General features: G+C 37.8%; 1 protein-coding gene across 1 annotated transcript in view; it reads right to left on the bottom strand.

The window, feature by feature from the left end:
• SLC17A6 (solute carrier family 17 member 6) overlaps window positions 1-24,168 on the bottom strand; it is a 51,831-nt gene that overhangs the window by 15,205 nt on the left and 12,458 nt on the right. Inside the window, exons 4-7 of the mRNA XM_030560174.1 lie at window positions 5,138-5,252; window positions 3,206-3,293; window positions 3,005-3,091; window positions 1,471-1,613 (exon numbers count right to left, since the gene is read on the bottom strand). Coding sequence (XP_030416034.1) covers window positions 1,471-1,613; window positions 3,005-3,091; window positions 3,206-3,293; window positions 5,138-5,252 — 433 coding nt within the window. The remainder of the gene's footprint in view (window positions 1-1,470; window positions 1,614-3,004; window positions 3,092-3,205; window positions 3,294-5,137; window positions 5,253-24,168) is intronic.

The following is a 24,168-nucleotide window of genomic DNA, read 5'->3' as shown; positions in this document are numbered from 1 at the left end:
TTTGCATGGCAGGTTTACTTAATGGCTGTTAGAAATGTCTCCATTTCATACCAGACTTCACAGGGTTCACTGAGATGTAAACCTGTATAGGACAATGTCAAATTACACAGGGTCTAAAGGGCTGTTCGTTGAAAGGGTGTTTATTATAACTGGAAAGGTTCTCTTGATTCCACTGGAGTCTTTCTTCTTGAAATGAACCTTAGGTAATGAAGTTACATTTGTTTCTCAAAGCTGTAGCAAGGTGAGAACTATTATGCCCCTAATCTCTGCGGTTAAGCTATATACTATGATTTAAAAATAGTTGGAGGCACAGAATTGTGAGAGCTTCTCTCAGTTCAATACATAAGCTTTCAGACAAATTGAACTTAGACCAGACCAGAAGGTGATGCAACCCTATCTGATTCTACTTCTCAGCATCTCACTGTGTATCCTAGTTTCTCCTCCACTTCAGCTGTTCCTCATTTTAACAGTCAAATGATTGGGAAGGGATAGAATGGGAAGGAAATAGAAACACTGTCATCTGCTCTAGACCTATAGAAACCTCATTAAGAGCCCAACAACCTCCAGGGTTTCCACATGTGGTGAGGCATTAGATCTGGAGTGGAGTGTGAGGGGAAAAACTCCCACTGCACAGCATGGTGCTGCTTTCTCTGAAATATCAGGAAAACTCGACAGAGACAATGTCTGATTAGGAGTTAATGCTGCTCCAAAGAGGATTAGCACTTTCAAGGTCCCTTCTATGGCAGCTATTCTGCACCTTTGAGGGAGATAGCATGGATCCTAAAGGAATATCCTTAAAATCACTCCTAGCATAGGCCACTTTTAAACACTGATTTAAAAAAATGAACTGAAAAATGCAACAGATGTAGATTAACTGAACATCAGTGATTCCATAGCATGGTATTTCTGTTGTATTATTGTGCAAAAACAAACTCATTGGACATAAATTAGGCTATGCAACTGATATCTGTACATAGCAAGGATTGGATTGAGGTAGGGAGGGGAATGATGCAGAGGGAGCAGAAAAATCCTTTGGGAAGCTAGCAAAGAAGTGAAGGAAGCTGCAAAGGGGGGTAATTGGGGGATGGTAGCTAAAGGGATGGAAGCTTCATGAGATATGCCAACTATGTGAAAAGGTTAGTTCAAACCCTTTTCATTTGGCATAGGCCACTTTTCTGATGATCTTGAGCTTTGATCCACTGTCGCCCTTATACAGAGCAGTCCTTTACTACATGTGTAGTAAAAGGAGGGAAGAGTTAGGCCTTGTATGCTTTATGTAATAGCACAAGCTATACAGACATTTCTGATGGAATTTGTTTTCTGGAGAGTTGAATTGTTTAGAATAAGTACATCTATCTTGGGTGGAGTTAACTCAATTGTTTCTTTTACCATTTTCCTCTCTACATCCAAAAACCATGCTATAATCTGATGCCACTGTATGTAAGGATAGAAATATATATAAGTTCTTACTTCCATTGCACCTAAGAGGTTGGCACTCTCTCCAATGCTCTCCTCTATGTATCTGCGCTCTTCGTCTGTGATCGTTGGGTGTTTTGCAGGACTCTCATATGACACCAAAAGCCAAAACATATACCAAACTATCCCAAAGCTCCCTGTTGAAAATGTAAAAGGAAGAAGGACCTTGAAAGGAAATACAAGCGCTCTAAAGCAACCAATGAGGAAAAATACTGGCATATTTCATTTCAATGGCATTTGAGGTTGCCTTCTTTACAGTGTTGTTCTCACAAAGACCAGATTCCACAAACACTTCCTATCGGTGAGAAGTGTTTGGCGGGTTGGGTCCATAGTGAGTCTGTCATTTCATTTCCAGAATGACTTCACTATAAATGTAGAATCACTGAATCCTGAATAGCCACTGGTACATTTCAGTGCATGGAAACAGCTTTGGAGTTGCATTCTACCTAGAGTGAAATTTCATTTCTACTTACCCTGTGTCACTGTTAGTAATTCACTACACTAACATTTTACCTGAAAAATAGAAGATTGTGGCACTGTCACCACCACATTTCTGTGTCATTTTGAGTGAATTTCTTCTCTGTTCGTACCAATGCTGAAATGGGTTTTAAAGATGTCTCGTCTAAGTAACAGCTCTTATGTGAAATTTTCTAGATTCTGTTGGTGTGATACACTAGGAGGCATGTGAAATGAACGGTGTTAATTAGAGCAGTGTGGGTATTCTGTGTTTTTTTTCCTGTGATTAGTTTGGTTAGTTATATTACACCATAAGGAGGTATTCATTCTGGTTAAAATTCATTTTAGGTTAAAGAAATAAACCCTTAGGACTAATTTCAACTCATTCCTTACACCCCAAGTTTTCAGTGGGGTTACACAGAGAGTATGTTTATGTATATAATATAAAATTTTACCATTATGCTTTGGACTTTCTTCTGACTTACAAATTTCTAATACAGCACTAAAAATTATAGCCACTTCGAGACATCTAATCCAGTCCTCTGCATTACTGCAGCACAGTTTTCAAACTTCCTCAAAATCTTTCCCAATAGTTCAGATCTATTCTCACTCTTTATGGGATCTTTCTCTACTTCATACAAGTTTTACACTGAATAATTAACTCCATTGGCCAGAAAGTCCACTGGTGTAAATCAGTGTAGCTTAATTAATTTATGCCATCTGAGGATCTGCCAATCAATCTCTGTTCAGCTACTCTTGATTTACACTGATGTGAATGAGGCATCGTGAATTGGTGATTTTACATTTCCTATTTAGTTTGTACCATAACCAAAACAGTAATTCTCGCTTTCATTCAGCTGAAATGTCTCCCGTTTAAGACCCCATTGCTTCTTATTCTACTTATACAATTCATTCACATTTTCCCTTCCTCCAACAGTTATTTCTCTAGGCTGTATGTTTAGATTCAAACTTTAGTCTTCCTTTATTAATATAGGATGAAAATAATGAAGCCGTTAACAGTACAGACTAGATTCATGTAGTAATGGTGGGATGTAAACAAAAACTACCATACCATACACATAAAACACAGAAGACCATCCAGTATATTGCACTAGAATCCCAGCTAAAGGCATTGCAATAACAGCTCCTGCATAGGAACCTATAAAACAAGAGATCCATGATTGAAAATGGAAATACATTTTCTATGGGACTATTTAATATGATCGGGGTAGGAGGGGAGAAAAGAAGAGGACAATATTAAAGGGTGTCTTACCACAAAAAGAAGTGGTTACTAGCCTACTTCTTTCTAAAGGAGGAGCCCACTTGCTCCATATCCCATGGCAGGCAGGATAAGTGACACCCTGTGGAGTGGGCATTCCACAAGTTAACATGTGCTAATCAATTAGTATTGTTTATGCATTTATATCTGTTTAAAACTAATATAAAGAAAATGATGATCTAATAATTATACTAGCATTTCTATAGCACTGCATGGGCACAATACAACTCCCATTTTACAATGGAAAAACTCCCATGAATGGAAATTAGATCAAGCCCTATATGTTTACTACACCATATGTAATTTAATAACTTGTTAATATTCACAGTGCCCCTGTGAGAAAGGTGGTTACAATAATTATAGGTGAGAATAGTAGGTACAGAGGTGAAGTGACATGCCCAAGGTCACCTTTCACATCCATGGCAGTGTCAGCATTTGAACTCAAGACCTCCTGACTTCTCCTAAACCTAGGTTTCTTCCCTTAGACCATACTTGAGCTATCTTAAGTTCTAGCCACCAGTAATATAATTGAAAAGTACAATGACATAGAAGCTAAAAATCAGCCACTTTCCTTTCACCCTGACCATAGAAAACAAGAGCAGTGTGATTCTGGGAGACTAGCAAATATTGCAAGTGAAGTCTTTCTCAATGTCTTTGCTGTAATAATTCTTTAAGCACATATGAAAAAGGAAAGCTGAACACTGTTAGTTGATTTCACTTTAAAATGACTACTCGCTCTTCAACACAGGTTCAGCCTTTTGTATAAAAACAGTAGAATTTCACTCAGATTATTAATATTTTTATGGACCATATTTGCACCTTGTAATATACAGTAATTTTTTACAAAATGTTCCCTTAATAGCCAATTACACATTAAAAATTAAAAATTGGATTTTTGTGTATTTTTAGAGCAGTAGTATTTTTCCTTCTTTTAATGTAACATTTGATCTTCAACTGAACATAATTTTTAAATTCAAAACTTTTTTTTTTTTTTTACAAATTGGAATTCTTTTTGTGAATTTGCAACAATTTATGCAAAACTTCAATTATATGGTTTCTACAATCCGTTGCAAATGTTTTTCACAATCCTGTTCAGAAGCAAGTTTTGCATGTAGAATTCCATCAAAGAGGGAAAGAGGATATTTTAATGTGACAAGTCTAAAAATATCTTGTTTTATTTTTTATCTCCTAGTCCTCTTTCTCTCTTTCCCACTTCCTTAGGAGGTGTAAAGATCTGCCTACATCAATTAATTTGCAAGACTGGGCCTGTATTTGTGCATGCAAATTTATATAGTTGGATGTCTCACTATGTAACTTGCACATGGAAATATGGGTAGTACACTAAGTATCCACCTTGCACATAGCTTGTTCACCCAAATATAAGGTTTTTACATAATAATAAGTGTTCAAAATTGGTGCATTGGTGATCTGGAGACCATGTATTCAAATCTGGTCTAAAAATGTTAATGAGACAATCAAATTTACAATACAGGCCTGGCCTTGCTCCCATTGAACTCAGTTGCAAAACTCCTACTGATGTCAATGGGTACATAGTCACTGCCTATTATAGAACCACATACTTGATTTTAAAGAAAGTGTTCATTCTCCGGTCCCAGTCCAGAAACTACCCTGTGTGGGACACCCCCCAGATCAAGGTCTGTGCAGCAGTGGCTTAATTGGGAATTAAATAGTGTGTATGCCTTGTGCTGGCCCTCTGAATGGGGGAGATTTTACCATGTAATTTTATAGGTGAAAGAAAGATACATTGAAAACATAACCCAACGGTTCAAATAGCTGCATTTCATTGCACTAGGATTCAGCTCTTAACTGGAATAATATTTTTTCACTTAAAACAAAGACTGCTGGTTAGCAGCTAATGAACATCCACAGTCATATTTTCTTTTTACTCCAACTTCTTTTCCATACCTCTACAAGGCCCTGCAAGATCCGGACAAAGATGACACACCCATAATGCACCTTAGCAGCAGATGGTATTAGCATATTAAGTGTGGCGGTCAGCAATATAGCAGCCCCAAAGACCCTGTAAAAGAAAACCAGGGAAATTATTGCAGTAGTGGTCAAAACAACAGAAATTTTCAAACACACACACACACACACACACACACACACACACACACACACACACACACACACACACACGTGTTAAATGAACATTCTTTACAGAGGAACATTGAAATTACCAGACTGGAGCAGACTCACAGTCTATCTAGTCCACTATTCCCTAATAGTGGCCAGCACTGTATACTTCAGCATAATTGGTCCCTCTCCACACATAGGACTCATCTTGATATGCAATAGTTTGTGATTGGTTTAAGCCGTAAAACATGAGATTTAATATCCCTTCCAAAATGTGTATCAGTAATTATGAAGACTCTGAACCTTCTTGATATCCATATAGATGTCCAATCACGTTTTTTTTTATCTCCCAAAGTTCTTGGCTTCAATGACTTTGAATTCAGCATCTTCCTATGGCATTGAGTTCCACAGTCTAAGTAAATATTGTGTGAAAAAATTGTCCCTTTTTAATTTTGAATTTCTTATCTTTTAATTTCTTAGAATGTCTGTCCCCTTGTTTTTGTATTTTGAGACATGGAGAACAGAAATTGCTGTTCTACCTTCTCTGCCATTACATATTTTTTACCATGCTTCTCTTATTCATCACCCTTCTAATTTAAACAATACTCATCTTTACAATCTCTCTACATAGGAAAGATTTTTCCAGGTCTACAATCATTTTCATCATTTTTCTCTGAACTTCCTCAATTCATCAATTCATCAATACTGTTTTGAGACAGATGACCAGTAGTGCACATGCTGTTCCAGAAGCGGCAATGCCATTTATTTATATAGAGGCATTATAATATTCTCAATATTTTTTATCATCCCATTTTTATGCATTCTAATGTCATTTCCTTTTTTGATCACAGCTTCACATTGAGTTGTCTACAGTGACACTCAGGTCCTGAGTTAATACCATTAATTTGGAACTCTGTAATGTATATGATTGGTTTAATTGTTTTCCTCTAGTGTGCATTATTTTGCATTTATCAACACTGAATGTCATTTGCCATCATGTTGTCCATTAACCTAGCTTGATTAAATCCCTCTGAAGTTCCTCACAGTCTTCGCTGGACTTGACTAACATAAATAACTTTTTGTATCATCTGGAAATGTAGTTACCTCACTTCTCATTCCCCTATCTTCTTTTCTTTAAATAAATATATTAAACAGCATGGACACCTAGTATGGAACCTTGAGGCAGCCCATGGTTAACCTTTGGCCACAATGAAAATTGACCTTTCAGTCCTACTCTTTGCTTCTAGTCTCCTAGACCATTTTTCATCCATCACAATATCTTGCCTCTCACCCTATGTCTACTCAACTTCTTTAGTAGCATCTAGTGCTGGACATTGTCAAAGGCCTTTTGGAAGTCTAATTAATGATGTCAACAGGTTCTCTTTTACCCACTACTTTACTGACACCTTTAAAGAATTCCAAGACTATGTCTACACTAGAGACCTTACACAGACACAACTGTACTTATGCAGCTGCGCCTCTGTAAGATCTCGTGTAGTCACTCTATGCTGACAGGAGAGAGCTCTCCTGTTGACATAATTAAACCACCCCCAACAAGCTGTGGTATCTATGTTGGTGGGAGAAGCTCTCCCACTAACATAGCACTGTGCACTACCACTTATGCCAGCAAAATGTATGTCACTCGGGGGAGGAGGGTGTTTTTTCACACCCCTATGTGCATATATTTTGCCAATATAAGTGGTAGTGTAGACATGGCCTAAGAGAATTGTTACACATTATATTTCTTTCCAGAAACTTTGCTAATTAGACCATATCATATGATTTTTCAGTTGTTTTGTTATTCTCTTTATTCCATTGTATCTATTTAAATATAATAAAACATCCAAATTAGGGAAAACGTCATTATTTTTAATATAGTGTAATGTAATCTCTTTCTTAGGTACACTGTTTAAACATAGTATCTATTTGGAAACTAGTGGCCTCATCTTGAAATTACAGAGCACCCATAACTCTTTTTGACTTGCATATGTGCTTAACACCTCTGAAAATCAAGTCTGAAGTGTTTGACTCTTGTCTGATGCTGGTATATATCAGAAGTAACTATTGATGTTAACAGACTTCCACTGATTTAATTGACAGTAGATAATTGACAATTTAGCCTGTTAATATTTAAAACAAACAGATGTTAAATATAACAATAATATTCTAACTCTTCTTCACTTTAAGAAAATGACCCACTGTAACATTCAGTACAATATCTGTTTGCCTCAAAGCTTTGATCCTGCAGTCTAACAATATACAATATTCCTGCTAATTTATGGCAAAATTTTATCAGCCTTATGATGAGCAACACCTTACTCCTCAAATAGTTTTATTGGTGCCACTGACTATTACTAAGTGTATCAGAATCTGGCCTTTAATAATAGTAAACAATATAAATCTTCTCATCTTTAAAGTGGTTTGCAGATATTGTGTAATTAATGAGTTCTACAGCATAGATGATTTTGTGGGTATTCCACGTAATTTTGTGAAATGTAAATATTCTTCTTAAAATATCATTTTGTTTCCATAGCCTGCTCATTATAAAAGCTCAGAATGGCTTATCTGACTGTATAACAGTTCTACATCAGTGCTCAAAAAGCACTCTAATTTTCACTAATTAAATGTCTGAAGTAAACCACATTTATCCAAAAAGTATGTCAACTTTTGTACATACTATGTGAAACCTACAGCGATCATTTGGTTAAACCAGATCATTTATAACCTTAATTCCTGTTGGGTATGTCTTTAATACAAAATCTACATGATGATCATAAGATTTAAAACAATCTGAATGTTTTAAAGAGTTACTTAGTGACTTGACTGAAATCTTGTTATGTATTGTCTATGATTATATCGTATTTTAGGACAAGATCGAACAAAGACAGAGCCATCCAGTTTCCCTACTACAGAAGAGTCTGCAAGACTGTATAGCTCAGCTATCTATTTTAGTTTCCATTTTTCCTAGCTCTTTGACATTTATTATGGGTCTGATTCAAAATTCAATGGAAAGATTCCTCAGTGGGCTTTGTCTTGGGCCTTATATGATTGTCCCTTTTGTCTCTTGATATTCATTATATGGCTTTTTCTGTCACCTTGAAATTGCAAGTGGATTTGTGTTGAAAAACTGATTCCTTTAAAAATACCCATCGTTAAAATCAAATTCTTCTTTTTTTTTTTCATCCTCTGCTTCCAGCCCAGAAAGTGTCACAGGGTGAGTGCTTCACACAGAGTTGTGGCACAAAGTATTGAGAAGCACATCCCCAGCTTCTCCAGGGAGCATAGCTTGCACCATGATGAGGCAGGGGCCTTATCTATGAGATACGAAGGAGGTGCCCCAGCCCAGTGGATGGTTATTGCTGGAGCTCAGTAAACATCTGGCTCTGCATTCTGTGCCCTTCCTTTCCTGGCCCATGCTAATGTCCACCCAAAAAAGGTTCCGTATACTGGGTGGATGGTGGGATGGGAGCAGGTAGTAACTAACCTTCCATTCTAACATTACACCAGCCAAGGGTCCCCTTTGTGCTACTGGAGCTGGGCCATTTATTTATGAAAAAATATAATGCTAAAATAAATCATAGGGACCTCCAATTACATGGCATTTTGCTATCACATCCAGAACTGATTGATGGGAAAGAGGTCACCAAGGCATTTATCAACATTATCTTTGGCTAATGACCAAAACTTAGTGATAACCAGGCCTAACAAGCAGGAAGAAATTATTAGTTACAAGGAGGAATTCTTCCAAATATATGTTTGTTTCATATATATCGATTTAAGGCTAAAGACTGACACAAATCCCTGAATAGGAAATTAAATATACTGTACTTTTAATTTTGACAAATGGTAAAGGGCAGCTGTACAGGAAGAGGCCTCTGTTTATATACCTCTTAACACCCCATACAGGATATATTTATGGCAGGGCTTGGCAAAATTTTTTGTATTTTTTCCTAGATGCCCCAGCCCAGTGGATGGTTATTGCTGGAGCTCAGTAAATATCTGGCTCTGCATTCTGTGCCCTTCCTTTCCTGGCCCATGCTAATGTCCATACAGGATATATTTATGGCAGGGCTTGGCAAAATTTTTTGTATTTTTTCCTAGATGCCTGAATTCTGTGTTAGCTCTTCATTTTTTAAAGTATAGCTTTTGTTTCCTGGTTGATGAATCCCATCAAAAGCATGTGCAGTTCATTTCCTTTCATTTTAATCAGATCCCTCCCAGAAGTTCAAGCATACTACAGCAATGTCACATTAAAATATTTTTTTCATTTTGCAGATGAGAATAAATTCAGCATCTTAGGAACTTTGTTTTAAAAAAATTTATTATTGCTCTAGAGCGTTTTTTTCAACCTCTCTAGAGCAATAGACTGTAACTGTCCTATGTAAGTGTCGCAAAAACAGAATGCAGGGTGAGTTTTATTTTATTCATAGGCAGGGATGAAGGGCTCTTTGGTTTGGTTTTTTCCTTTTATTTTCTGAATAGATCATCTAGCTAAGTGTCTTGTGCAATAATAATGCATATCTTTTAAGTCAGTTCTTTCACTGATGAACCTCCTTGGGCTAAGCAACAAAGAGTCCTGTGGCACCTTACAGACTAACAGATGTATTGGAGCATAAGCTTTCATGAGTGAATACCCACTTCGTCAGATGCATGCTGGTATAATGGATATTGGGTAGTGGGAAGTGGGTATTCACCCACAAAAGCTTATGCTCCAATACATCTGTTAGTCTGTAAGGTGCCACAGGACTCTTTGTTACTTTTTACAGCTCCAGACTAACACAGTTACCCCTCTGATATTTGACTCCTTGGGCTAGACTCTCAGCTGTTGTGAATCAATGAACTTCGTTGAAAACAGTGGAAATCACCATTCTCTTCAGCAGTCAGGCCAGGAAGGAGAGTATGTTAGAAATTACTACCTCCTTATAAAGAAGTAATTCCTAGAATTCCCTCTGACAGGAGATTAAGAAATCAGTTAAATCAGTGTAAATTTTTGCTTTGGCAAAGTGACTCCAAATCTATGCCACTATAACTGATTTCAGACTCTTGCCCCTAGATCCTGTTTTGCACAGTTTAGTTTTCGGTTTAAGGCTATATTTCCCAGCATGACCTTTGTGTCAGTCTCCACCAAACAGATATAAGTTGACTCCTTCAACTTGTCCTCTTCTAGAAGAGAAAGGAAGATGCCCCCCTAAAGAATGATCACAAACATATATCTCCCAGATGAGACCTATTTAGAACTGTAAATAACAGTAAACATTCAGTAGCATTTATAAGCAGATGACACAATAAACAGAGAATCCCACAACGCTATTAATAACAAGCTATTTTTAATTGTAGTACCACACTTTAACACAGCCTCTTAAAAACCTGTTCCCCTGCTATTTTTATTCTAAATAGATATGAACTCAAATCTAGGATAAAACAGCACCAAAAATTATTATTCTGGATTTAGGTAGCTCTTTATCCTCATTCTCTGTTGCAAAATTAAAAACTGTAACACCATTTTAATGCCTTACTGTTTTGAGGGAGCCAGTTTTCTATATTACCTTAAGTCTTGAGTAAATCTATCCTTCTATAGCTACCTATGCCTTTACACACACACATATATGAACAGCTCATTATTTCCTGCAGTTCAACATAATGTTTCCTTTTGCTCATGTATCTTTTGACAATGTGGTGCTTATTCATTCTCCACAGATCTCATATTCTTCCTCATTAGCAGAGTGTTTATATTTCTATAAGCCTGCTGTTTATTACTTCATATAACCCTGGTTAATCACATAGTCCACAGCTGACATTTATTCCGGTTTGAACGAAACCAGGATAGTTTTCATGTATAGCATTGCTAAGTATATATTTAATGTTCCTATTTTAATAGATGACATCCACAGATCGGAACTGAAGTTGCAATTTTCTCAGAATATGTTATAGTCCCACAAAATCAGTTTGCTTAACATCAAAATCAGTTGCTTGCTTCCTTCTAGTTCTAGTTCTTGTTAGTATTTTAAATTCTAATAATATTCTGATCAATATACATTAAATGCCCCTTTGCTTCAGTCCTGTTTCTCATACCTGACTCATCTGATAAAATTAGGTTCAGACTTGTCTCTAATCCTGTACTCTGCTCAGCAAAGCAGATAAGAAAGTAAACATGCACTATTTCCAGAAATATTTTCCCTCTGCTTTTACTGAAATCCTATCCAGATCAATATCTGAGTAATTAAAGTCTTTTGTGATCAACGTTCTGGTCCTTTAAATTACACTTATTTGCATACTATATTCTGGTCTTACTCTAAAACACATATAGATCTATAGCAATATCAGGATTCCCCCAATTATATTAAAAATCTTAGCTCCTATCCACATTATCTCAGCAATATTATTATTATTTATTATTTGACTTATGGTATCACCTCTGAGTCCCAGTAGTGGATCAAGATCCCATTGTGCTAGGAGCTGCACAAATGCAGAACCCTTTTGGTCCCTGCACCAAAGAGCACCATCTTTCAAAATATCTGCTACTGCTGCATTGCTGTATTTAAGCCACCCTCCCCAGTCCTTCCCTTAACTGCTGCCATCTTTCCTTGTTTTGTCTTATCTTTCCTCACTACTTCCCATCCTACTTGGTTTTTCAGCTCACCCATATATCACTTCACCATTTCAGAGAAAGTCAGTGGCACTTGGGTTCCTAGGTCACTTAGACACTTTAATCTTTTTTACCCAGGATCTAAAATTTTTTGCAGTCTCTTTTTGGGGCCTGATCCAATGAGAGTCCAATGAAATGGCACTATGTAAGCCAGCACAAACACTGCTGAAACACAGCTGGGAACTGAAGGAACTGCAAATAACACATATCATAATGGGGCTATCTTGCGGGGATTGTGGTGTACTGGATTGTCTTAGACATAGTACATTGGAGTGGAATCTGTTTGCCTATTCTGTTGCTGCACCAACAAGTCAAGCACTGTTCAGAGAGAGAGACCTCTCCTTCAAATATCCTAGGGAAATATGCACTAAGCCGGGTGACAAAAAATCACATGTTTATGGCCTCATCTCTGCTAGTTATAAATCTGGACACTTCATGATCCTTGTTACCAAACAAAACCTCATACCTCAAATGTAGACATCAGTCAAGCATTAACTCCACTTTTTAAAAATAAATTTCACATGGTCACTTCAGGAAAAGTTGGGACTATAATTCAAATCACTTATCAGGTATCCAAGCAGCCATACTCCCTTTCAGAGTGAGCGTGCCAAACCTATGGTCTTAGATTATCCTATATCCAATCACTGCTATAATCACTAGATGCAATCCCCTCCCAGAGTCAGAGAGAGAACCCAGGATTAAGTGCTTCAATGTTCAGCTCATGCTAGCACACATTGGCAGCTTTGAATGCCAACAAGTATGCTTATTTGTGCTTCTGTAATACAAGGAGTAATAACAGCAAAAGCAATTTTGAGGAGGAACTGGAATAGTTGAGATGCGAATGGGGGAAAGAAAAGATGATGATGACTCAGGAAGAAAGTGATTAAAATGGAAAGAAGTTGCAGAGGGGACTTGTTTTTTTGTTTTGCCTTTAAGCTGACTGGTTCATAGCCCTCCTTTGAGGGAATGAAAGAGAATAAATGTTCTTCATCTCTGGGTTTTTCATCCCCACAACTCTGCAGCTCCGCTGTTGTCATCTGCCATTGGCATGCAGCTGGCACTGTATGACTACACAACATTGTGGAGTGTTGTAGACACAGTTTGCTGCTGCCTTTGGACGAAACACCAGATCCAGGGGCGGCTCCAGGTCCCAGCATGCCAAGCTTGTGCTTGGGGCGGCAAGCTGTAGGGGGTGCTCTGCCGGCGCCGCAAGGGAGGCAGGCAGGCTGCCTTCGGCGGCTTGTCTGTGGAGGGTCCGCTGGTCCCGCAGCTTTGGTGGACCTCCCACTGGCACACCTGCTGTGCTTGGGGCAGCAAAATGCCTAGAGCCACCCCTGACCAGATCCCAAACTGAACTGAAACTAACCGTAGTACAGATACATGCCAAAAAAGATCCAAATTCCTTAAAGGCAGATCGGTGGCTGATTGGGTTAGAGATACGACACAGAGTAGGAGTGCAGGTTTGGAGGTGTCCTTTGTGGTGTTCGTAATGTGGACATGTGTTTAACTCCAAGGGCTGTGAATGAAAGCTATTAGGATGATACTCAAAAGCTAAGAGTCACTTCTATATACTTACAGATTAGGGGTCAGATCCTCAGCTAGTGTAACTGGCACAGTTCTATTGATGCCATTCACTGATAGCACTGACAAATTGCTAGATAAACCTTAGCTGTTATGCTCAGAATGTAAAAACATTAAGTAAAAACCCTATGAAAATTAAAAAAAAATTAAAAAAAGCCCAGTTATTATATAACCAAGAAGCAAACCTGGATTTGTTTAAGGATCATAAAATAACAATTACTATATTACTGAAGCCTACAAAACTGTGTTTTATTTGTAAATGATTATACAAATAAAGCAGAGATTTATTCTTAATTGGCCAAATCTTTAAATCCTAAATCCAATGCATTGTTTACAGTGAACAATTTATTTAACACATTTATTTCCTTATTCTCTTAATGAATTACCCACAGTCTATTTGTTACTTACAAACTGCTAATCATCACCATTTCTGGGAGTATTCACGATTCATAATTTGTCATTCTTACTGTCGTTTCTGCTCCTGGACTGGTCAACTCCCATACTTTTCCAGACGATTGTGTAAACACTTCCAGTGCGCACATTTATGTGAATGCCTTTGTACAAGTATTCACAGTATGTAGCCTTTCCACATTCATTCTTGAAAACAAAAATGGAATGTTTGTGGAAAGCCAAAATGAATTAATATTTTGTTATTGAAATGAAAGTTTTTAACCCTGACTCAGTGAGGTTTTTGCCTGTTTGAGGTACCGACTTGAAACTATAAAATGACTTCAAGATTTAGTACTGGACAACTATATAACAACTTTTTCCTCTGTGCTTTGATGTCTTAGATCCAGATCTCTTTTGCCACAGAAAGCCCTTTTAGGAAAATCCATGAGTTTCCCTTCACAAAGTTTCTCCAAACTCTTCCATCAAAGTGAGGTGGAAGTGTTGCCCCCTGTGGAAGAAGCAAGGTACTGTATTTGTCATCCAGAAATGTGGATAGGCTGAAGGAATGGGAAGATGCCTATTATTGCACCTGCCACCTCCCCTTCCTCCCAGATGGTGCACTTTGTCCACCTTTGTGAAAAGTACAAATATTGCTACAAATGAAAGTAATTTATTTTTTAAAAATACAAGAACTCCTAGGACCAGATCCTTAGATGTGTTCAATGTCTGCTTGCTGAGAACCTGAAGAATGAATAAGAGTGGCTTTCTGCTATCTTTCCACCATGCTGATTTGGGGGGAAGCCAGGGCTAGTTCATCTCCCAGTCCAAGTCAGAGCAAGGCCGCTTTAACTTGCCTAGTTGATAATGTTCCATGAGACTATTCTGCCAGCCCGCAATTACTGCAGTGTAACATCCTGTGCCCACAACCTATCCTACTCTTTCCTGTCCCCAGCACATCTACAGCAGAATATCAGCAGCATGTGGTATATGATTAGCTACATTGTCTTTACATGACCTAGGAAATCCCTTGTGTAATTCCCAGACAGCACATTTAAGCCAGCCCTCCATTTCTTTTTCAGTGCAAGAACAATTCCAGGGGACATAGCAGGGGCCAGGATCTGGTCCAGAATGTCCAGAGACTTGTTTCCAGGAAGATTTTTACTAGAATCATCTTGCAAATGTTGCCACCATTATTCTGTTTCTATACCTATGCTTTTTTCTCATTGGGCCAAATCCTGAGATGCGCTGAGCACTGGCTGAACACTTACATCTCCCACAATTTTAGTTGCCAGTTGCACATACCTTTTCCCCAGCTGCTTCACTAAGAACCCCTGCCCCAAGAGGGCTCTGGGGACAATAGGCTGTCTGGGGAGTTCTTAGTAGCCTGGATAGTGATTACAGGAACTGTACATTCAAGGGGAGGTAGTGGGCCAGGAGGCTGTGCAGAGGCAAGAAGCCTCTGTGTGGAAGACCATTCCTTCTGATAGATTCTCTAGACTCCACAAGTGATCTGCTCATTCCACCCTTGATGGATTTAAGGCAGGTATTTAAGCCTCCTCTTTTCTCCAGACTAATTTATTTTTATCAAGTCTAAATCCATCTGAATTTGCATCAAGTTACAAGTATATAAAAATCTGGTTTAGAGCATTAGTACTTCAGTGATCTGCACTTGTTTTGCAACATGATCCATCAGGTCATATGTGGAAGAAAGAACAAAACACCCAAAAGCTAACTGATTCACCAGAAGAAGTCTAGACATTATCTAGAAGGGCTAGACTGAGTGGCATAATGAAACTCCAGGGCTGAGTTTAACAACCCAGTGCATCAATAATGCATAATAACTTCTGCCTTTATTTTGCTACGAGCCATTTAGAAGACAATGACAAAATTCCCACTAACTCTAATGATCCAGATGTGGCCCTATGTGGCTATCAAGCTGCCCTCTCCTGTTTGCTCCCAGGCTGGTTTTGAAATGTGAATGTATATTTCTGGCATTGCTGGAAGACATTTATTGATCCATGCGCAGATAACACTCAACCCAGGGGTTTTACTTTACAGCTCAATATAATCTTCTAGGTCTAGCTAATGTCTTGACTCATTCTTTCTAATACATTAGCTTTGGGATGCCTTAGTCCTTACATATGTAATCTGGTTTCAGAGTAGCAGCCGTGTTAGTCTGTATTTGCAAAAAGAATAGGAGTACTTGTGGCACCTTAGAGACTAACACATTTATTTGAGCATAAGCTTTCGTGGGCTATAGCCCACTTTATCGGATGCATGTAGTGGAAAATACAATAGGAAGACATATATATACACAGACAACATAAAACAATGGGTGTTACCATACACACTATAAAGAGAGTGGTCAGTTAAGGTGAGCTATTAGCAGCAGGAGAGAAAAAGAACTGTTGGCAGTGGTAATGAAAATGGCCCATTTCCAGCAATTGACAAGGAGATGTAAGTAACTGGGGGGAATAAGCATAGGGAAATACACATAATCTGGTAGATCATGTTGCATAACAAGAGTTCTCATTCAAAGTACCTTACTAAAGATCTTGGTCTCGTTTTGTTATTTCCACTTTTCTCTCTTGATTTAGATGCATTTGCTGTTTTTAGAATTAATCCAGTGTGTTTTAATCTCAAATGCTTTGAGGAGTTGTTTTGTGATATATTTACCATGTGGAAGACCCAGAGGTATCTCATCTAGCTAAATCGTATGTTTGTTCATACTACTTTATCCCAAAGTTTTATGAAAGGATGCCTTTGTGTCATTCTGTACAGACTATGGCCATGTTCTGTGCTGATGTACGCCAGCAGAGTATTTGGTCCAATCTTTAGTTCTAATTTACAGCCTACTTTTGCTCTCATTTTTGATGGTCTTAACTGCACATGCAGGGCCAAATAGTGAATTCAGTTACACTGATATAACTATCTGAAATTATCTCCATTAGAGTGAATGTTGGTACTCTGGATTTAGTAAGTGTCATTGCCCTTCTGGTTCAGATCAATGGTATGGCTAGTCCAGTTTCATGTCTCCAACTCTGACAAGCATCAGATGTTTCTCAGTAATGGGGAAAGTTCTGTCCTAAACCCTGGTGGTTAGTGTTTGTTTATGTCCTGAAGAATGATGATAGATATCCCTCATCACTTTTTATACCAGCGAATGAAATTGCAGATTATATTCTTTTCATTCTAAACCTTTTCTGACCCCTACTACATTGTTTGTTTGCCTCGATAATATTTTGTTACAATGAGTTCCACATGATAATAATGTAGGGTGTTTTTTAAAATGTATTTCCTTCTACCAGAGTTAAAGGGTTGCCTCTTGGTTTCATGAGATATCTCCTTGATCACATATTATGAGAAAGGCTAATTAGGAGTTCCTGACCAACCTTTTCTGCACTCTTCATTATTTAATATGCAACTATCGTGTCACTTCTTATTCATCACCTCTCTAAACTAAATAGTCCTAATAATCTATTTCATCTGCCTTTATATGGATGCATTCTCTTGCTTCTATTTAATTGCCCTTCTCTGGACCTTTTCTGTTTCTGTTCACTCCCTTTTAGAGATGGGCTGGTCAGAACTGAACCCAGTATTCAATGTGAGAGCATACCACTGAGTGATTTTAGTAGCATTCTGATTTCTTCATTATTATTCTGTCTCTTTTTTAAAATGGCCTAATATCTTGCTTGCTCATTAACTATTTCTTTGCACTGAGCCTGAGCATGTGTTTCTACTGTGCTGCCCACAATGGCAATTTATACCCATACAAGTGATGGCAGAATTTGGCTTGCAATGGCTGCAGCTATATGCACAACCCTAGGCATGCAATTGGGTGTGCATTTCTGCATGATCACCAGGATCTCTCACCACTGCACACCTGTATCTTTAAGCCTTAGGAGAGAAGAACTCTCCTACTTTTCTATACTCTTCCTATATTTACTGAACTAAGTATTTTCACCAAGAACAGCATTCCCTATACCCATTCCCAAACAATCTCAGGCCAAACTAATACACTCTGTTTACTTTTGTTCACCTTCCCCTTCCTATCCTTTTTTGATCTTCACATCATTTCAAGCAAAGACTGGAGCTGTCATCTGTGAAAACATATGGAATATGGTGGATACCTTTTTGGTGTATTTCAGCATTCTTAGTTCCTTCTGGGTGAAATTCAACAACATTCATGTAAAACCTAATGAAACAACTTTGTGTGAGAACCATTGGGTTTGCTGGGACAACCCACAGGCAGGGTATAGCCACCATCTACACCAGTCCTTCCTTGGGAACAGGATTTGTGACCATATGAATTATGCATAGGAATACTGTTTGTGAAATCATGGACCCAACTGACCAACCACTTCTCCTCACTCAGCCCACATTACTCCCTCAACATTAGTCATCCAGAACTCTCACAGTCAAACTGGTGGGTGAATTTCACCCTAGGTAGAGATTCATAAAGGCTTAATCCTCCACAGAGAAGGTGCAGAGTATGTTTTCACTGCAGAGTAACATAACAGCCATATTGAGTGAGCCCAATGATCTATCTAGCCCAGTATCCTGTCTTCCGGCAGTGGCCAGTGCCAGACACTTCAGAGGGTATGAACAGAAGAGGGCAATTTATCGACAGATCCATCCTCGGTCATCCAGTCCCAGGTTCTGGCAGTCAGAGGCTTAGGGACACCCTGAGCATGGGATTGCATCCCTGACCATCTTGGCTAATAGCGACTGATGGACTTATCCTCCATGAACTTATATAATTCTTTTTGAGCGCATTTATACTTCTGGTCTTCACAACATTCCCAGGCAGCTCATGTTCTCAACACTCATGTTAGTCCTTTCAAGTTACCATAGCACAAGCAAGAGCAGCCAGACTGCAAAATAGCACTCAGGTTGCTGTGTCCACACTGGCACTGTACTCTCTCATGTGTGACACTAAGAATTCTGGACGCACATCCCATGCTTCTTAGCACCACACTAAGATGAGCTACTCTATTACTCTTTCCAAATGAATTGTGGGAACTGTCTTTTCCGGGCACACGGGGAGAATTGTGGGAAGCATCAGAGGACTACTGGTTCTCATGTGGAATTAGCCTGTGTGCACTATACATAGTAGTTGTGTCAACAGCTGAGGAATCATGCTAACTCAGGTTTTAGTCTATACCCCCTCTTGGGCCTGCCAACTTGAGTTAAAAGCGCCTCCACACATGATTTAAAAGGGTTTGTGTGTGTACAGGACTTAAACTAGGGAGAAGCTCCAAGTTATGAATTGAGTTAACTCTGCAGGGAAGACAAGCAATTTGAAATCTACACTGTTCATATGGTGCTGAGGACTAAATAGAGTGTTCAGCACTAACTGTGCTAACATGAAGTCTTTGCTCACACTGGCACTGGGGTGCAACCACCTTGTTTTATCTACTGCATGCTCTGCAACAGCTTGCAGGCTCAAGGCCTGAGAATTTGCAAAGACCCTGAATGTCACATATTCTACAAAAGTCTAGCAAAGCATTTAAGCACATGCTTAACTTTAGGTCAATGGGAATATTCACATGCTTGAAGTTAAGCTCATACTTGTGTGCTTGGGGACAAGGAGAGACACAGTAACAATGTCTACTGGGGAGTACTGTGTCCCATGGAATTCCAGCTTGGGTGTTATATATTTGCAGCAACATGGGTACATAATCCAGCCTTAATTATAACTAGATATGGTTCTCAGATTTAATCATAACTTCTATGTTTAGTAGGGCTGTTGATTAATTTCAGTTAACTCATGTAATTAACTCAAAAAAAATCATGATTAAAAATTAACCACAATCGCAATGTTAAATAATAGAATACCAATTGAAATTTATGAAATATTTTTGGGTGTTTTTCTTCATTTTCAAATACATAGATTTCAATTACAACACAGAATACAAAGTGTGCAGTGCTCAATTTCTGTTATTTTTATTACAAATATTTGCACTGAAAAATGATAAAAGAAATAGTATTTTTCAATTCAGCTCATACAAGTACTGTAGTGCAATCTCTTTATCATGAAAGTGCAACTTACAAATGTAGGGGTTTTTTGTTACGTAAATGCACTCAAACAAAACAATGTAAAACTTTAGAGTCTATAAGTCCACTCAGTCCTACTTCTTATACAGCCAATCACTAAGAGAAACAAGTTCTTTTAAAATTTACAGGAGATAATGCTGCCCACATCTTAATGACAATGTCACCTGAAAGAGAGAACAGTCATTTGCATGGCACTGTTGTAGCTGGAGTCGCAAGATATTTATGTGCCAGATGCGCTAAAGATTCATATACCTCTTCATGCTTTGGCCATCATTCCAGTGGACATGCTTCCATGCTGATGACCCTCATTAAAAAATAATGTGTTAATTAAATTGTGACTGAACTCCTTGGGGGAGAATTGAATGTCTCCTGCTTTGTTTTACCCGCATTCTGCCATATATTTCATGTTATAGCAGCCTTGAATGATGACCCAGCACATGTTGTTCGCTTTAAGAGTACTTTCACTGCAAATTTGGCAAAGTAAAAAGAAGATATCAAAGTGAAGTTTCTAAAGATAGCTACACCATTCAATCCACAATTTAAGAATCTGAAGTTTCTTCCAAAACCTGAGAAGGATGAGGTGTGGAGCATACTTTCAGAACTCTTAAAAGAGCAACACTCTAATGCAGAAACTACAGAACCCAAACTACTAAAAAAGAAAATCAACCTTCTGCTGGTAGCATCTGACTCAGATGATGAAAATGAGGATCATTATTGAGCAAAATCTCTCATCAGCATGGACGCATGTCCTGTGGAATAGTGGTTGAAGCATCAAGGAACATATGAATCTTTAGCATATCTGGCATGTGAAAATTTTGCGATGCTGACTACAACAGTGCCATACAAATGCCTGTTCTCACTTTCAAGTGACATTGTAAACAAGAAGCAGGCAGCATTATCTTCTGCAAATGTAAACAGACATTTGTCTGAGCAATTGGCTGAACAAGGACTTGTAGGCTATAAAGTTTTACATTGTTTTATTTTTGAATGCAGGTTTTTATTGTACATAATTCTACATTTGTAAGTTAAACTTTCATGACAAAGAGATTGCTCTACAGTACTTGTATGAGGTGAATTGAAAAATATTATTTCTTTTATCATTTTTACAGTGCCAATATTTGTAATAAAAAAGAAATAGAAAGTGAGCACTGTACACTTTGTATTCTGTGTTGTAATTGAAATCAATATATTAGAAAATGTAGAAAACATCCAAAAATATTTATATAAACGGTATTCTATTATTGTTTAACAGTGTGATTAATCTGCAATTAATTTTTATCACACTATTAATTGCACAATTAATTTTTTAATCGCTTGACAGTCCTAATATTTAGACAAAATACCATCCATCACTGTACATTGCCCACCATATGCAAACCTTTTCATGGGTTAGAAGGCAATACAGGAGAGCAACGTTCAGCATTGTCACTGATCTGTGTGATCTTGAGAATTTGGTCAATTAACTTCATCCAAGAATTCTGAGACACCTATTTGGAGATACTGTTTTAAATGCTTATATTCATTGCATTAAGAACACAAACCTTTTCAAGGTTAGGAGGAGATATGTCACCACACTGACATAGTCCTGACCATGAAGAAAAACAGAACTTCTCATTAAGTTTAAGATTTATATCATTTAGTGTTTCTCTTCCAATCCCATTTTATTTACCTTTCACTAGAAGTATTGAGAAAGAATTCACATTTCAAGAGACTCTTCAAGACTGGTATAGTCTCCAAGTTGTCTTTAAAGTGTCTCAGAATTTTCAGAACCTGATGATGGCGTTGCATTAGTCTGAAGATATTTCAGGAAACATTTGATGCAAAGTTAAACAAGTGTTTAATTACTTAAACAGGGATAGGATGGCTTGTGTTCAAAGTTGAGCACATATCCAATTAATTTTCTGAAATGGCCTCCAAATTCAAATGAAACAGAATAGGCCCAAAGAAACTGGGATTGTTCCATGAATATGGCTGCTAAGCAAGACAAATACAAGAAGCTACCACCAAAATTAGAGGTGTTTATGTTTTGTCTGTGCTTGTCCATGGTGCTGTTAGCCTTAAGGCTGGTCCTCTTAATAATGTGGTGTATCTCAACAAGCTGTACCAGAATAGCAATTTTGCTTGTCATCTAAAAAAGGTGATGAGACCGGCTATTTCCAGTCATACATCTACATGGGATGGGGGAGGTGTCTGTTTGCTGCTAATACTAAATCCTATTTTAAGCCTTTTGCAAAGCATTAATATGTAAAAGCTGATCCCTCACCATCTAATCCAATCTAATAAAGACTTGGCTGCATTATTAATTTTGCCACACATCTGAGGCTCGCTTTTATCAAACAAAAAACCCCACCGAAATCCCTTGGTGAATCATTAAATTGTGAAAATGGCTTCATCATTCATGACAGAAAAATGGAAGGACCAGAACCATATGGCACAGGGAGCAGCACTACCAGCCACCCTCATGAGTGGTACTTAAAAGGCCCTGCAACACTGTGGATGACCGAGACTTCTTGGTGCTTTGTGCTCTGTTGGCTGCTCTGACTGGAAACAGAAGAGGCATGCACCTGTGCCTGGCAGCATAACCCAGTTCAAGCTACATGGTTTTGAAGTGAACATGAAAGGAGGGGTTGGCAGGAGTAGCCTCAGGGGTTATTTGAAAATCCAGTTACATTAGAAGGGAAGAAAATAGAATTTGCAGAACCAAACTGGAAATCAAACATTCCTACATATCCCAGTTACAGTATGATTCATTTATTGTTTGTTAAATATAACAATACTCTGTGTTAAAAATATGAATACTTTGTTACTTCTATATACAAAATGAGTGTGGAATAATTTATCCTGCAAAAAAGTGAATAGAAAGACATTAAGCTGCAGTCACACTTTGAATTCAGAATACCTTAGTTTAGAAAGATTGGGCTTTAAATTATTATTATTAATTTACTAATTAGTTAGGGATCAGTGACAATAATAACAATTTCACTCTCACTCTAATGCCAGAGTTCAGATTAAAATATTTCCGACCTTTTGGGAAGAAATGCATTGATATATCTGTATGGAATATAGCTCAATATATTCAGGCAAGTAATCTCAGTGGAATCAAAAGGATTACTTGCTATGAGCAAGGGTGATCAGAATTCAGTCTTTACTGCTTGGGTGAATTGGATTTTAAAAACTGAAATAAAAGGAAGAACTTGACGTCACAGGTTGCTTTATATATTTCTATTTAAGCCATCATGAGGAAATGCTATCGAATTTAATATAAATTAAATTAACAAAGGTTCTACAGAAATTCAGCAGCATTCTGTGAAATGAACTAAAAACATATTAGGCCAGCTGCTTTAATGGAACTATACCATTTACACCACCTAAGAATCTGACCCATGGGACTTAACAGAAAAAGAAAAGCTTATGTCATTACCATAGAATTTCATAGCTTGTTTCTTTCCTTTTTTAAAATCATTATCTCCTCTTAGATTTTATATGATTTTTCATATGAGAAAGTTCTAACAGCTGAACACTCACAATTTAAAATGTTCACTACCCATTGTTTTAATCAATAGAAGCCTGCAACTCTTTTATGGTTTAATTTTCAAAAAATGAATTTTCACAAGCAATGGCCGATAATTACTCATGCTGAACGGATTTTTTTTGTGCTCATAACCAGTTGTGCATCTCACTGGCCGCCTGGATACTCAGCTCCATATTTTCATGTGCAAACACAAGTATTGCTTTCCTACATTAAGCATGAAATTGCACACATGAGACCAGCTCCTCAATGGGCCTACCCTGATTTATACTATAGCTGTCTATCAGTGGTGAAATCAATCAGTGGTGAAGTCAGAGGGAATTTTGGCATTAACTTTGATGGAGCCAGGATTTCACCCAGATTTTTAGCCTATCATATAAGAAGTGGTCCCATTGTTTCCAGTTAAAAATCCTATTTTAACTATCATAGATTATTAGAATTCTGCTTGGCAAATGCAGCAAAACAATATGAAAGTGATATTACAGTTCCACACATTTTCACTTTGGTGTTATAGCACAACCAGTACATGAAATCACACATTATTCTCAGACCTCTGTGGCATTCACGGAGGTGTGAGTGTGGAAGAAGGCTAAATTCAGAATTTCATTACTTTTCTAGTTTAAAGGTAAACTACAGTTAACCCTCAGCACTTATGTA

The sequence above is a fragment of the Gopherus evgoodei genome, chromosome 4 (assembly GCF_007399415.2).
Source record: "Gopherus evgoodei ecotype Sinaloan lineage chromosome 4, rGopEvg1_v1.p, whole genome shotgun sequence".
Taxonomy (NCBI): Eukaryota; Metazoa; Chordata; order Testudines; family Testudinidae; genus Gopherus; species Gopherus evgoodei.
This window is presented reverse-complemented; position numbering and strand designations above follow the sequence as displayed.